Source organism: Panthera uncia, chromosome F1, assembly GCF_023721935.1.
Source record: "Panthera uncia isolate 11264 chromosome F1, Puncia_PCG_1.0, whole genome shotgun sequence".
In the NCBI taxonomy this organism is placed as follows: Eukaryota; Metazoa; Chordata; class Mammalia; order Carnivora; family Felidae; genus Panthera; species Panthera uncia.
Window position 1 is genome coordinate 65,949,349 of NC_064813.1, and position 16,277 is coordinate 65,965,625.

General features: G+C 47.8%; 1 protein-coding gene across 2 annotated transcripts; it reads left to right on the top strand.

The window, feature by feature from the left end:
* The first annotated feature begins 233 nt into the window (after positions 1 to 233).
* On the top strand, positions 234 to 10,638 carry RIT1 (Ras like without CAAX 1). 2 transcript variants are annotated; one of them, XM_049634834.1, is made up of 7 exons: positions 234 to 251; positions 441 to 488; positions 672 to 798; positions 950 to 1,006; positions 4,235 to 4,308; positions 4,532 to 4,723; positions 5,949 to 10,638. In XM_049634834.1, the coding sequence occupies exons 3-7, from the start codon at positions 693 to 695 to the stop codon at positions 6,177 to 6,179; spliced, it is 660 nt and encodes a 219-aa protein (XP_049490791.1). In that variant the 5' UTR covers positions 234 to 251; positions 441 to 488; positions 672 to 692; the 3' UTR covers positions 6,180 to 10,638. The 2 variants fall into 2 exon arrangements, with proteins under 2 accessions (XP_049490791.1, XP_049490790.1); XM_049634833.1 differs by having other exon boundaries at positions 237 to 251; positions 438 to 488.
* Positions 10,639 to 16,277: the final 5,639 nt, after the last annotated feature.

Sequence of the window (16,277 nt, forward strand, 5' to 3'; positions counted from 1 at the left end):
ATTTCGTATGTTGCCTCGTTACATTTGGCCAGGTTCGTTTTTTATCATAAACGACACACAGCCCCGGTAAGTTAGCCGCCACATGAGGCCCCCTCGGTCCCTTACCGAGCCCGCCCCTCTTCCCGCGCGCGTGCGCACACCCGCGAGCGGCGCTTCCCCCCCCCCCCTCGCAGGGCGGGGCCAGGCGCGCGTCACCCGGCCCCGCCTCCCCGCCGTGGCGCCATCTTCCCCGGCGACGGGAGGGGTCACAGGTCAGCGCAGGAACCTCGCGCGGGGCTGGCGGGCGAGGTGGGGGTCGGCGCGCCTCGGGGGCGGGGGCGGGGGGGCGCGCGGAGGAGCCGGAGGCTGAGGGGCGGGCTCCTGGTGGCGGTGCCGGCGCCCCGGTCCGAGGAGGCTCCGGAGGTGTTTTGCCTCTTTTGTTTTTCCTCTGGAAATAGCAGGACTTGGGAACGCCGTGCGGTGTCGCCGGCCGGACTGTCCCGGGGAAGGTGAGGAGGCGGCGGCCGGCCGGGGACCGGGGGGCCGGGGGACCGAGGGCCGGGGGCGCAGCGCGGGCCGGTGGAAGGGGCGAGGGCCGCGGGGCAGGGGCCGGGGGCGTCGGCCCCGGGCGGGGGGAGGGGGCGGGGGCTCCGGGTGCGGCCCGGGTCCAGCGCGTTCTTCTCGCTCGCCAGGTGCGCGTCCCGGGGGGGGCCATGGACCCGGGGCCGCGCCCCTCCGGCAGCGGCTGCAGCAGCCCCGCGGGCCTGTCCCGGGAGTACAAGCTGGTGATGCTGGGCGCCGGCGGCGTGGGGAAAAGCGGTAGGTGCCCTTGTGCTTCCAGTTCACCAGAAGCGGGGGTGAAAAGAGCTCGTCTCCACCCCAGCCAGGTGGCTGTCGTGCAGTGGTGACCCTTGCGGTTCTTCCCGGGGGCCACTTCTCTGGATTGTAACTCTCCTGTCTTGTTTTGAAGCCATGACCATGCAGTTCATCAGCCACCGATTTCCAGAAGACCACGACCCCACCATCGGTAAGTCACGTTCCGGCGGAAGTTTCCAAACGAACTCTGTGGACGCGTCTTGGCCTCCGTTTTGGAAACGGTGTTTTCACTAGTCGTCTTCTGAGCCTTTTTCCGTGTCTGAGATGTCTTCCCGAGAGGGTCCCAGAAGTTGGGAGCAAATGAGCATTCGTTTTTTCCTGCCCTCACTCTGTGTGTGTGTAAGCCCTTCTGGGGGCGCTTTCCTTCCTTACCTTTGTGTGGTTGCTGGACTGCATCGCCAGGTGAAAGGAAAAGTTTCGAGGCCACCTGACAGACGCCTTTGCTGTCACTTGTCTAAGGGTCTCTGGCTCGGTAACCGTGAGTCAGCTGATTTGAACTTCCACAAAAGGAAGCAGAAAAACAAGTCGAGCCAGCCTGCTGAGCTCTCACCACTTGCACACTGGCCTTCTTCCACTGGCAGCTCTTAGTTTTTACTTCCTTCTCCCTCAAGCTGATTACGCACTAAGGTTAGTCCTTAATGCCCTGCTCTTGGCAAAACTTGGTCGGAGTAGCAAGTCATTTTCGTTTTGCCTTTTTAAGAAACGTTGTCGTTCTCTACAAAGACAGAGCATTACTGTCATTCCTGAGCTGTAGGGAAGCAGGTCTGATTCTAGGGGGTTACATCCCAGGACAAAATGAAAAGTGGGGGGGGAGGGGCAGGGGAGGGCCCAGAAGGTCGGCCATGCTATTAGTGTTTTCAGAATGTGACCCTAGGTGGTGACCCCGGGTCTCTGGGAAGGATTTCCATTGGGTCGGGCCTCTGCTGCTGTTTTGCACAAAGCCAGTGAGTGTTCTGTGCTAAGCCAGCTTTGAATGTAGTCATTTTATACTGTAAATGCTTCTGTGACTTGAGGAACATATAAACAGTCCTTGTTTTTTTAAAGTTTATTTTTAATTTATTTTGAGAGAGGCAGCGCGTTAGCAAGCGGGGGAGGGGCAGAGAGAATCCCAAGCAGGTTCAGCACTGTCAGTGCAGAGCCTGACTTGGGGCTTGAACTCACACAAACCGTGAGATTGAGCTAAAATCAGGAGTCGGGTGCTTATCCGACTGAGCCACCCAGGCGCCCTGGTCCTTTTTTAACGTTCATTTATTTTTGAGACAGAGAGAGTGCAAGTGAAGGAGAGACAGAAGGAGACAATCAGAAGCAGGCTCCAGGCTCCGAGCTGTCAGCACAGAACCTGACATAGGGCTCGAAACCATGAGCCATGAAATCATGATTTGGGCTGAAGTCTTGACACTTAACCAACCGAGCCACCCAGGAGGCCCGGTCCTTGTTTTTTTAAATGTACAATGTTGTTTAGGGATTCAAGCTATGTTGGGAATTCTAGGAATAAACTCAGTTTAGGACTTGGGATAATTTATTGAGAATTCCAGAAATATTTTTTCTTTTTTCTTAAAAACTCCTACTTGTTCTTGAAAAAGTTAATTTTTTTTTAAATTTTGACATTTATTTTTGAGAGAGAGACGGTGTGCGAGCAGGGGAGGGGAAGAGAGAGAGGGAGGCACAGAATCTGAAGCAGGTTCAGCACAGAGCCCGACGTGGGGCTCAAACCCATGAATGGTGAGATCATGACCTCAGCCAAAGTCGGACACTTAACCAATTGAGCCACCCAGGTGCCCCAAAAAAGTTAATTTTTTCAGTCAGTTTTTTTTTTTCACAGTCAGCTGCTCTCCTGACGGTATTACCTGATTCAATAGCAAATACTTCCGTCTCTTGAGTTCCCATTATGTACCAAGCACTGTAGTAGGCCCAGAGGGTATAGTGGGGAGCAAAAAAATTTGACCCTTGCTCTCATCGAGTTTATGTATTAGGGGGTTTTGTTTCAAACTTTGGTGACTCTAAGAAGAAAAGCTTTACATTGTACCCAGTACACGTGTAAGTGTCTGTGCCTGTGTGTACATGTACCTATGTACGTATATACACGTAACTAAAATATCAGGAAGCTGTATTTATGTCACTATATGTGGTATGCTCTTAGGATTTCTTTTTCCTTTAGAATTTTGCTTATTTATTTTAATGCCAATCCCATCCCATTAAGTTCATTCACAACTCATTAATCCTAATGGATCATGACCTGTTGTTTGAGAAGCAATGGTGTCGTGGGCTCTTTATCTTGAAGGAGAGTCAGAAGCAGGGATTCAAGAAAAAATGTTGAAATACAGTGGGGTGTATTTGAATGATACAAATATTGAAGGATAGAAATATTGAGTGGGTTTTTTTCTTTTTTAAAAAAATTTTCTTGTATTTTTCAAGGTTACTATAATAATATGCAATGAGAAATTTTGTTTCATAGAGGAGAAATTATGACAATAGGGATTATCTAGAAAAAAGGAAATTATGGTTTTTCTTTTTTGTTTGGATTTAAAAGGAAGAGAAACCATAGTGTTTGGTCAAGTGCAACTATGTAATAAGGGGAAGACCTTTAATGTTTTAGAATTTCATTTACTTTATTTGTGAAATAGAGATAATAATGCCTACTGTGAATTATTGGCATATTTGTTATTGAATGAGTTAAGTATATAGATTACTTAGGATAATGTCTCACATCTAATAATTATTTAACAAATTGGTAAAGTTACTTTTTGAGCCCAATATTTAAAAAAAAAAAAACCAGTATCCTTTTATTGCTTAGGATCGTAGGTGAAATCTTATAAAGAAGCTATGGATGAACTTATGTCATTGCTTAAGTGAAAAAAAAAAAACCATAAAACACCTCAGCTGAAGATCCGATTTACATATCTTAATGGATTTAGCATGTTTCCTGAGAAAATCTGGGCACTGAGAGAACTTGGGTATAATCTAATTCTCAATAAGACAAATTTTGAAATGTTTATTTTTGAGAGAGAGCGAGTGAGAGCGCGCATGCACACTTGCTTGCAAGCAGCGGAGGGGCAAAGACAGAAGGAGACAGAGGATCCTCCGTGCTGACAGCAGTGACCCTGACCTGGGCTCCAACTCACGAACTGTGAGATCATGACTTGAGCCGAAGTCAGATGCTTAACCGATTGAGACACCCAGGCGCCCCTCCATAAGATGAATTTTAAGGTTGTGGGGCGCTGGGTTGGCTCTGTTGGTAGAGCATTTGACTCTTGATCTCAGGATCATTAATTTTAGTTCAAGCCCCACGATGGGCTAGAGATTACTTAAAAAGGAAAAAATTAAGGTTGCATAGTTTTGTGTTTATGGGTTTATAGTACACTTTTATTCTCTCCTGTAGAAGATGCTTATAAAATCCGGATCCGTATTGATGATGAGCCTGCCAACCTGGACATTTTGGATACGGCTGGACAGGTATTAAATCTTAGAATACTATGTATAGAGGTGTTTTCACTCTGGTAAAGGGGAGGGGAAGGCTTACACAGAGAAGATTACCAGTTCATCTCTTTTAATTTTTCATGCCCTCTGACTCAGGATAGCAGGTAATTGATGTGTCTCTTCTTGAACCTGAAGTAATAGCTAATACAGATGTAGTTCTAGGTTGTACCAATGCATGAGTGATCCTGTTTCCCTCTAGGCAGAGTTTACGGCCATGCGGGATCAGTATATGAGGGCAGGAGAAGGGTTTATCATCTGCTATTCTATCACCGATCGCCGAAGTTTCCATGAAGTTCGGGAATTTAAGCAGCTTATTTACCGAGTTCGACGCACTGATGATACACCTGTGGTTCTGGTGGGGAACAAGTCTGACCTGAAGCAACTAAGACAGGTGAGGAGGACTCGGAAATATGATCTGTAGTCTTGGGAGGTGGGTTGTTTCACTACTTATAGATTCTTTTGCCCTAAGATAAAAATCTAAAATTAGTGTCTCCTTAACCTTGGAAATTTTTCTATATCTACTAATTTGCAATTAGTTTGGATAAAATCTGAATTTTAGGACTCTGTTTACAAGATAAAATCTACAGGATGGTAATCAGGTAACAAATAGAATACCCATTAAGTGAAGGATCATGGAATGTTCATTTCTTAAAACCTTAGAAAATGAATTATCTATGTTGCAACAGGAGATGTAGGTTGGATTTCGAGATCTGCTTGTTGACAATGAGGATTATGTACTCTGGAAGGGGAGGATAAGAATTGGAGAGGATTATAGAGCAAGTGGTGCTCGTCTTCAAGTTACCAACAAAGTTTGAAGTCTTGCCGTTTGGTGTTACGTTGAGAGAATAGTGGACAGGCACATTGTGACTGCTGATGGAAGCAGTGGACTGGTACAGACTTTTCGGAACTGGTTGATAGTAGATAAATTCATAATGCTTCTCTGTGAATGCCTGTTTGAAAAATCTATCCAGGAATTTATATATAAAATGTTCATTGCCAGGCTATTTGTGGTAGCAAAAAGAAAGAGCCAGGTGTTCAGACCTAGGAGAAATTATGGTCTATCCCTAATTGGATATCTCGATTTTGGATTTATTACAGTGTAAGGAAATTAAAATAACATACTTGGTATCTGTAATTATGCCCTGTTCTAAAAAGTTCTCTTTAAAGTAGATTAGAGGGGCGCCTGGGTGGCTCAGTCGGTTGAGCGTCCAACTTCAGCTCAGGTCACGATCTCACACTCCGTGAGTTCGAGCCCCGCGTCAGGCTCTGTGCTGACAGCCCAGATCCTGGAGCCTGCTTCGGATTCTGTGTCTCCCTCCCTCCCTCTCTCTCTGCCCCTCCCCTGCTCGTGTTCTGCCTCCCTCTGTCTCAAAAATAAATTAAAAAATTAAAAAATAAATAAAAATAAAAAAATAAAGTAGATTAGAAACAGAATCATGTAATTTGAAGGCAGAGGGAATCTTAGAATTCAACTTCCCGACTGAATTCTTCTTGAATGCCTCCAGAGTTGAGCTCTCTTCCTGTTAGATCGCCCCTTCACTTGTCACTTTTTGGGGCAGTTTTAATTGTTTTCCATGGCTACCACTATACATTTTCTCATGTTTACATTTTTAAAGGTCACCAAGGAAGAAGGATTGGCTTTGGCCCGAGAATTCAGCTGTCCTTTCTTTGAGACCTCTGCTGCGTTCCGCTACTACATCGATGATGTATTCCATGCCCTTGTACGGGAGATACGTAGGAAAGAAAAGGAGGCAGTGCTGGCCATGGAGAAAAAGTCTAAGCCCAAAACCAGCGTATGGAAGAGGCTAAAATCACCGTTCCGGAAGAAGAAAGACTCCGTAACCTGAAGGGAAGATGTGAGGTGTTCCTCTGTGAACTGCAGGGCTTACTCAGAGCAGTCCAGGAACTTGCATTAGTGAGCACGGTGCTTGCTCTTTCTCCTGTTATGACCGTTACTGTAAATGTAACTGATGAAGGGGATATGCCTCGAGGGAGTTTGCAGTGATGTGGTGTCTAGAATACTGTCTTTTAGCTAATTCTGACTTATTAACCCAGTGGAGCACTGTCTACTTTTAAATTGTCACATTAGAATTTGATCTACCGATGTTTTGGGTTCTGTTCCTGATATTAGTGAATTAACGTGGATTGTTTATACTCTGGGGGAATATATGTACCACGTGTGTTCGACTAAGCCCACAAGAGGGACTTTCTGCTATGCACTACTCCATGTTCTTTTCTACTTGGGTTTCCTGGGACCTTCTCGGCGAAGGGCCTCACTTCTGTTCTCCTGTGCTTCCTGGACACATAGCGAGAACCTCGTAGGGAGGTCAGTGGTACAGTTCAGTGAGTAGCTGTGGAACTGCCTCCCGTTGCAGATGAGGGACCAATGAGATCAGGGAAGCCGGGCTGTGGAGGCGGCTGGGGGACCTCACTAGGGACAGGTAGCATCACAGCTGTGTTCCCAGGGCAGGCCTGGCTTTCCTGAGAAGTGCACGTCTGACCCAGATGCACTGAATGGGTGAGGACGAACAGAAGCAGTGCAATGTGTGAAGGTTTCTTCTGTGAAGCTCTTTTGTTCTTTCAGGGTTTAGCCTCTGTTTACCATCAGAGGTGCATGCTTTGGGAACCATTACTGGATTACTAAACTCTTGTTCAGACCCTCGGTTGGGACAGCCATTGCCTTGTGCAGGTTCATTTTTCCCCCGGAGATGCCCACGCCCGTGCATTACGTGCTTCCCAGTGCTTCCGCGCGCTCCCCAGGAGAGTGGGGCCTGGCCACGTGTGTCGTAGGTCCCTCGTCAGACTTCCTGCGTCTTGCGTACGGAAGAGACATCGGGAGTTAGAGTCCAGTCGTGTGTGCCTCCTCAGCGCAGTCACCAGGCTCCACGCTCCGGGAAAGCCTGCGCGTCTCTGTGCTAACGAGCCAGTTGTGAAGCTTTAGAAAATTCCCGTGTGCTGGGTTTCTCATTGAAGATTTCTTTACAGGGACCTTGTTGAGTTCACCTCAGGGTTGTCTGAACCTTGACGGAACTTAGCCTAAGAGAGTGCCACCTTGATATTTGTCATAGCTGGGAGACGGTTGTCCTGGGAAGGAACAGCTTTAAATATTGGTGGTGAGTTCTCTTTTTTAGAATCAGGATTGTTTTGATACCTGGACTTAACTGTGTGTGGAGATTAAGTGCAAAAGTGCTAAGAATAATGTAGCATATATGGAACGTTACATGTCACTGAAGTAGCGTTTGTGACCATTTTAAACTCTTGACGTGACTGTGTAGCACCTCTTAAAAAGCGCACACCTCAACTTAACTGATTTCCACTCTAATTACAGGCAGAAGGACAGGGTTGTTGTGTTTTTCCTCATCCTCAGTGGGGTGTATGTTCTAGGTTTAAAGAAAGGTGATTGTTGCAACTTTTTTAGCTAAGTAGCGGTCCCTTTTGAGACCAAATAAATTATGTTTTATGGTACTCAAGCCATCCAAAAGTGAGAGACCCAGAATTTGAATCTATGCAGGACGGAAATCTTATAGGAACTGTAGCACTTTAGCAAAGCATGAAGGTAGAGAAGAAACGTAGTGCAATTCTGTTGTACCAGTATTTCACCATGTGTAAATTAGCTCGGAGCCTTTTACGTGTAATGCCTTAGCTTCTCGTTACTAATGACCTAGGGAGTTGTACTTAGCGTCAGGGAAGACTTTTACAGCCATATAATTATTCAGGACATTCAATGCAGCACAGAATATTGCCAGAGAGAAAGATTTGTAAGAGAGGAGGGAATTTATATTGTATATGAGAAAAATAACAAATTTGTGTTTTTAAGACTGTCACTGTCATATCTTTGATCATTGGATTGATTAGCCCATTAGTTAGTATTGAGGATTCTATCCATGGTGCTAAATAGTTTGAGGGGGTGTGTTATGTGTAGGTAACAGCTCAATTCTTAGTGATCTAAGTGTATGTAATTTATAAACTCTAAAGAGTCAGGTTTTTCCAATTTGAGGGCATTACAATCAGTTACTGCCTGGAACTTTGAAGAGAAACGTTCAGGGACAAGCGTAAAAGCGCTGGAACTGTCCGTGCCTGCGCCACATTGTTAAGTCACAAGATTTAGAAGCTGGTGTCTAGAAGGGATGTATTTTAACTTTATCAAATACTAGCAAGAATCGGTCTGCTGTGGTGTTTGGGGGTTGCGGGGGGAAGGAGGAGACCAGTCTCTCACTTATGCACTTGTATATGAAGACAGTTTATATGACACAATACAAAACTTTTCAACAACTCATTGGGCTTCTCCTTTGCTTACTTGTGTGTGGGTCAGATGCTTGGGATTATTGCATAAGGTCATTTTAAGAAGACTTAATACCATGAGATTTTATGTTCTGGAAAGTACGGATTCCAAAAAATGTGAGTGCCCGCCACGTGCGGAACGCTGTGTCGAGTGTCAGGGCGCGTGCGTGGAACACCCCTTCCTTCAGAGAGGTTACCTCGGCGCACGTGCAGGGAGAGGGGCTAGAGGGAGGTGAGGCACCGCGGTCCAACTGCTGAAGAGTCTCCGTGCTTCAGTGAGTGGGGTCCCACCTCTGCGTGACTCCGGACTCTAGTCCCCCGCCCCGGGCACTGTCCACTGTCCTGGTTCCAGCAGGCCGGGGTGCTCGGGGATGCCTGGTGTTTGGCCGTGCCGCCAGATGGCTTTGGGGGAGCGGGGGGTGCAGAGTGAACTGCCACCACTGGGGCAGGGGGCGGGTGCCTGAGGGACCCTATCGAGACCCCAGCGTATCCAGAGAGAGGTGGAGCGGTGCAGAGTGGGGAGCCAGGAAAAACACATTGAAGACAATAGCGTATTTGCCTCCAGCAGGAGGGTTACAGTTTCAAGTGTGTAAACTGAACGTGGACTAAGGAATAACTGCTTTACATGAAGGTCATTGCTTTTGTCTCCACTTCTATCCGTGGGATCAATGGGCCTCAGTGTTTGTAGAGGACTTAGTTTGGACATTAAAGGACTGTGTTTTTGTGTCCTCGTGACTTGAGTTGTGTAGAGCAGGTCAGTACCTGTCTGTGGGGTCCTCTGTTGAATCAGAGGCAACGGAGGAGGCAGTATTCGCGTTTCTAACGCAGGTTAGGCGGTGGGGTTACAGTGTTCATGGGCCCCCTCTGCACTGAGCACTGTGAGACTGTGCAGGGTTTGAGGGGATATAAGACACCCTGCTCTTGACCTTTGATAAAATCTGCATTCACAACTAGATGTCAATCTGAAGGTAGTAGGTTACTTCAAACTGGGAATGTGACAGGAATTCAGAGAGGGAAAGAATTAGTGTGGCCGGGCCCAGCAGTGGGACCAAGAGCTAACGGAGAGGAGGCAAGTGAGGAGAGGTCGAATACCAAAGAGAGGTGATTTCTGATATTCCTAGTGTTTATTGCTGATTATTATTATTATTATTTTTACATTTTATTTATTTTTTGAGAGAGGAGAGAGAGAGAGAGAGCGAGCATGAGCGGGGGAGGGGCAGAGAGACAGGAGGAGACAGAGAATCCAAAGCAGGCTCCAGGCTCTGAGCTGTCAGCACAGAGTCTGACGCGGGGCTTGAACCCACAAACTGAGATCGTGACCTGAGCTGAAGGCGGATGCCCAACTGACTGAGCCACCCAGGCGCCCCTTATTGCTTATTTTTTTTAAGTTATTTATTTTTGAGAAAGTGCAAATGGGGGAGGAGCAGAGAGAGAGAGAAAGACAGAGAATCCCAAGCAGGCTCCATGCTTTCAGTGTGGAGCCTGATGCGGGACTCGAACACACGAATCGTGACATCATGACCTGAGCTGAAGTCAGACGCTTAAATGACTGAGCCACCCAGGTGCCCCTATTGCCTTTTTTTAAAGTTTGTTTATTTATGTATTTATTTAAAAATTTTTTTTAATGTTTATTTATTTTTGAGAGACAGAGGAAGTGCGTGCGCGCATATGAGCAGGGGAGGGGCACACACGGAGACACACACAGAATTGAAAGCAGGTTCCAGGCTCTGAGCTGTCAGCACAGAGCCTGATGCAGGGCTCAAACCCACGGACTGCGAGATCATGACCTGAGCCGAAGTCGGAGGCTCAACCGACTGAGCCACCCAGGCGCCCCTTATGTATTTATTTTGAGAGAGAGTGTGCGTGTGTAAGTGGGGGAGGGGCCGAGATGCGGGGCTCGAGCTCAGTAATTGTGACATCATGACCTGAGCTGAAGTTGGACACTTCAGTGAATGAGCCATCCAGGAACCCCTATTATTCGTTTTCTTGAAAAAAAAAAAAAAAATATATATATATATATATATAAACAATATATATATGTATATATCATATATAAATGTATATATCATATATATGATATATATGATATGTATCATATATATATTCACACACACTTTTAAATATGTATAGACTTAAAGTGTATTTAATGTTAATATTTATAGAAGTAGTTTACATATATGGTAATTCTATATAAAATGAAATATTAAATATATGTATACATATATATAAATAAACTTAGGAAGCTCCTGACAAATAGTTGGTAGTGTTGCTCCTTTTTGAAACTTCCAGACTTACTGAGAAGGGTAAGAGAACGGTGACAGAGAAATTTGAAGTCTTACCTTTTAGGAGTCCGTGTCAACTCTGGCAAGCACTTGGCTTTAAGAGACGCTTCAGTACGGAAAATGTCAGATTGACGGTAGTCCTGGATTGTTCAGCTTCGAATTAAAGTTTGTGTTCAAACTGCTTCCTCCGTCCGTCAGCTGGGCTGGGACTGAAACGTCGGTGGTGGAGTTGCGCGGGGCCCCGGGGGAAGCGGCTGGGGCTCCGAGTTCTCTAAGGAGATCGCTCGCCCTGTCCTCAAATATCTCTAAACGCTCTCACACAGAGACACTTTCTCTTCTCCCCACTAAGACTGTGTTATAATTAGGTGTGGCATAAACTAGATTAAAAAAAGAAAATGGCGACTGTATTTGTATACTCAATTCTGACAAGTTTTTTCGGTGGAAGTTGAAAGATGAGTCTCGCCGTTCTTCCTTGCCTTACTGGTCACCCGTGTGTCAGTGGCGTGCCTTCGCGTTGGACTAGATCGCAGCCGCATCCGCGGGGGAAGCCAGGGCTGCGTCTGCTCTTGTCTGCGAAAAGCACGTGGTCCTCTGTTGAGTGGAGTCGCCTTGCTGCTGGTCTGGCGCAAAGGACCAAGCATGGTCTGGAGGACAGGATGGATTTTAGTTTTTAGGGAAATGCAGCCGGACGGCATAAGCGAGTTGTCCCGTACGTAGAGCCTTGTGGACCTGTTGCCCTTCACTGTCCAGATGGTCAGAGCTGGGGCACGGCCCGCTTCTTTAGGCTAAAACGAGTTAGTGAACCTGACTTAAGACTCCTGACACGGGGTTTCTGCTCCCAGGAGGTATGATTGCTTGGGAGGGGCAAGGCGATATAGGCAACATAAAGCCATGTTACCTCGACTAATTAAAGAAAACGTTGAAAGATCTGGATTAAGTTGGTGGGTAGAATTAGGCCACGAAGATTCCTCAGAAAGAGGAAAGGTGTGACTTAGAGCAACAGAGAAGTTAAGAATCCTGTGTGTCGGACAACTGCAGTGCAGGGCTGGAGAGCCGGGCAGGTGAGTTAAGCAAGCTCCAGGTTAGAGCCGGGGACGCCCCGTGTGTGGAGTACGCGGCGGGATGCCCCCAGGTACCGGCCTGCTCTGGAGCAGAGACTGCTAAGAGCTGTTCTGCTTTTTTCTCATTTTCTCAGCGTAACCTCTGGAGATTCTGATTTGCTGGCTCTCTGATAGGATCCAGGAATCTATATTAAGACAAAAACCTCCCCCAGATGATTCTGATGGCAGCCACGCAGGCTTTCCTAGATTAGGAGTCTCCGGGCTGAGTGATGCCGGAGAGCCCGGGGCCAGCATCGGAGGACTGTGCGAAGCAGTGACAGAGGGCTTGTCAGCAGGTGTGGGAAGTGCTAGTGGCTCTGTCCAGGGCGGTGTGGGGCTGGGGAGCGCTGGGCGTGAGCAGTGAGAAGGTGGGGTCGTTCATGTGTGAGGGAGCAAGGGCTGTGGCTGGGGGACAAGCTTGTTATGAAGAAGCCACTGGATGGAGCAAGGGACTGGTAAGTCCTTCTGTTCGGGGCATGCTGAAATCTCCAATCAACTTAATTTTTTTTTTTTTAACGTTTATTTATTTTTGAGACCGAGCACAGACGGGGGAGGGTCAGACAGAGAGGGAGACACAGAATCTGAAACAGGCTCCAGGCTCCGAGCTGTCGGTGCAGAGCCCGACGCGGGGCTCGAACTCACGGACCGCGAGATCGTGACCTGAGCCGAAGTCGGCCGCTTAACCGACTGAGCCACCCAGGCGCCCCTCCAATCAACTTATAAACGTGAGTTGCTCTTGAGACAAAGTTACTGACATGTTTTAGCTTTGTCTATTAGTCCTTGCTCTTAAAAAACTCAGCACACACGTTCATATCATTAAGTCACCCAGTGTTTTGAACAGAAGCTGCTGGGGGTGAGGGCATGTCGTTTCCTGCCCTTCCCAGAGCTGTTTAGTGCTAGTTTCGTGCAGTTTGCTCTGAGCCAGGAGAAAATCTCCCATCGGCAGAACTATCCCCCATCGGAGGCTTCCCCTAGTTTCCTTGCACACGAGTGGTCTGTGTGAAGGTGAGTCTGAGCGCAATCCGATGCCAACTGTCTGCCGGCCGGGAAGCGTGTGTGCCCGTCAGGTGTACTTGGTCCCACCCAGAACACTGCGGCCGCTCTTACTTTCAGATCCTCAGACACCCACAGGAGAGCACGCGGGTCTGGTGGCCACTCACACCCACCCGCCACCACCACCGCCTCCCAAACAACTAACAAAAACAAGCCTCCACTTCAGACCAAACTTCTTTTGAAACTCCCAGCTCAGTAGGAAGTAGGAAGAGGCCCGGGTTTTTTGTATTTGCTTTAGGTCTGCTTCCTAGACAACATTTTGGCCCCCGCCTGTCTTCCTTCAGTCCGCAAACCTTTACTGAGCATCTGCCGGACGCCAGGCATGCGGTGCTGTCGGGAGTTCGGTGAATAACAACAAGCACAAAGGTCTTGACGGCTCAGTTCTGTTCTTCAGGCACCTCTGTTTTTTATTTTTGTTTTTTTGTTTGTTCTCGTGAGGCTCCACACCCAGCGTGGGGCTTGAACTCACGACCCTGAGATCAAGAGTCGCACACTCTCTGAGCCAGCCAGGTGCTCCCGGGCACCTCTGATTCTAATGTGCAAAGTCTCACGTGAGACGTGTGGAGGGTGAAGGGGTCGGGGGACGTGCAGGAATTTCCAGCTTCTTGATGAACAATTAAATGGCACCTTGGAAAAATGCCCGGGGAGACCGATTTGGTGCAAGTGAATGTCAGTCATGAAAATGTGTGGTTTCGGGGTGCCCAGTGGGCAGGCTCAGTCACAGGAGCGTGTGACTCTTGATCTTGGGGTTGTGAGCTTGAGCCCCACGTTGGGTGTGGAGATGACTTAAATGAACTTAAAAAAAAAGAAAAAAGAATAGAGATGTTTTCAGCTTTCTGAAAAATTATGCTCCGTGGCTAAATCTTGAATTATTGGCTCTCGGATTATTTAAAGAGGACTCCAAGCCCTAGGCTGTCTTGCCAAGCCACACGGTGTGGACGGTGGATGAGGTTGGAAGGTGGATGAGACTTTGTTAGAAGATCACAGGAGAAAATACTTTGGATGGAGAGAGATGCCGCACAGAAAACCATGTGGTGGTCTCCATTGCCCACCCAGCACCCACTCCTCCCTCCATGGGAATTGACATTTTATTCAGGAATCCGCCCATTTCCCACACTCGGTTCCAGGACAGCCCTAAAGACGCTCCCATCCTCCCTGCCTGACGGACGCGGCAGTGACCACGTGCCACACTTGGGACCAGCGAGGCCAGAGGAGAGAATCGTTGGAGGTTTCTGGGGACGGTTTACCTGGTTTTTCTGGGAGAGGCCCTGAAGCAGTCTCCTCTTACCCGCTGTAAGTGGGCCTCTAAATAGCCTAAAACCTTCAGGATTAAGCTGACAATGAACGTCAAGAGTGAGCCCACAGAAAGCACCCGGGTCCCTTGTGGTATTAGTGACCTTTTGCCAGAGTCCCTCGGAAGCCGGCCCCGCCTGTGGGCTTCCGGTGAGGTGAGCCCGGACGTGTTCTTAATGTTTAAGCAATTTGAATTGAGGTTTCCTGTTCATCGTAGACAAAAGCGTCCTTAGTGCCAAGGTCCTCTTGCCATTGTGGTTGTTACGTTATCATGTTATTTTTTTCAGACTTATCACCTAGAAAAAATAGGCAAAATTATATATGTGCCAAGATTGCCATCACAAGATAGTTCATTTCTTTTATTTCGTTTTATTTTTTAATGTTTATTTATTTTTGAGAGAGCGTGAACAGGGGAGGGGCAGAGAGAGGGAGGAACAGAGGCTCCGAAGCAGGCTCTGTGCTGACAGCCGTGAGCCCAACGTGGGACTTGAACTCACGAACTGTAGTTGGACACTCAACCAACTGAGCCACCCAGGCACCCGTCATCATAAGACAGTTCAGATAGGAAGATGTGCTGAAATTAGTGACGATTGCCTGTAGATGGACTTTTTTCCTGCTTCTATGAACTTGTACTTTAGTTTACATGTTTTCTACAGTGACCCTGTGTGACACATCAGGAAAGAAATGCACAGGAAGTAAGACTAGAAGACAGAATGGTTGGGAAGGTTTGGGAATCTTAACCAATTTTTTTTCCCTTTTCTCTATTTTCCGATTTTTGCATAATATGCCTATTATATTACTTTGTCATTTAAAAATGTTTTTTAGGGGCACCTGGGTGGCTCAGTTGGTTGGGCGTCTGACTCTTGGTTTTGGCTCAGGGCATGATCTCACAGTTCGGTCGGGCTCTGTGCTGACTGCTCAGAGTCTGCTTGGGACTCTGTCTCCCTCTCTGTCTCTCTGCCCCTCCCCCCACTCCCACACACGCTCTCTCTCAAAATAAACTTAAAAAAATGATAAAAATGGTTTTTAGTTCCTTCACTGGAACTTGAAAAGACCGGGGGCTTTCTCTCCTGCTTCCAGCATGTTCACACAGGGAGGCAATTTCCAGAGCAGAAGGTAGGGAAGGTGCATCATTCCAGACACAGGGTGCACAGGAGGGTCCGTGGAGCAGCCTCAGGGTCACAGTGGCCCGGGGCGCGACCTCTGAGAGGGGAGCAGGGACCTGTAGGTCTTTTCTTTCAGAGCGTTTCTCTGTAAATCTGTAATTACATATTTACTTGTGCTCTGACCTGAGGGCAGCTGGTCGGCTGCTGAAGGCGCACGGGGGCGGGCCTCTTACTTTGCCGGGTATAAAGCTCCGGGTGCTCAAGGACAGGTGCTTGTTGAGGAGCGAAGAAAGGTGAGAACAGAATCAGCCCTCTGGTATTGCTCTGGGGGTAGAAATACTTTGGGGTATAAATATTTCCAGTTACAGGGACGGGCTAATTAGCATCAAAGCCCTTATCTCTCTCCTGGTGGTTATGGTCTTAGGAATAACATTTTGAGAGGAAAACAGAAACGCTAGAGAAAGGATTTTAGGTCTGGAGCCTGGAATCTGCATTTTTTCTTTTTTTGAAAATTTTTGTTACGTTTATTTTTGAGACAGAGAAACAGAGCATGAGTGGGGAGGGGCAGGGAGAGAGGGAGACACAGAATCCAAAGCAGGCTCCAGGTTCCCAGCTGTCAGCACAGAGCCCAACGTGGGGCTCGAACCCACGAGCCACGAGATCATGACCTGAGCCGAAATCGAACGCTCAACCTCCCGAGCCACCCAGGCGCCCCTTTTCTTTCTTTTAAGTAAGCTCTACACCCGGTGTGGAGCTCAAGCTCACGACCCCGAGAGCAGACGCTGCAGGCCCCCCCAACTCGGCCAGCAGGGCACCCATCCCCCCCCCCC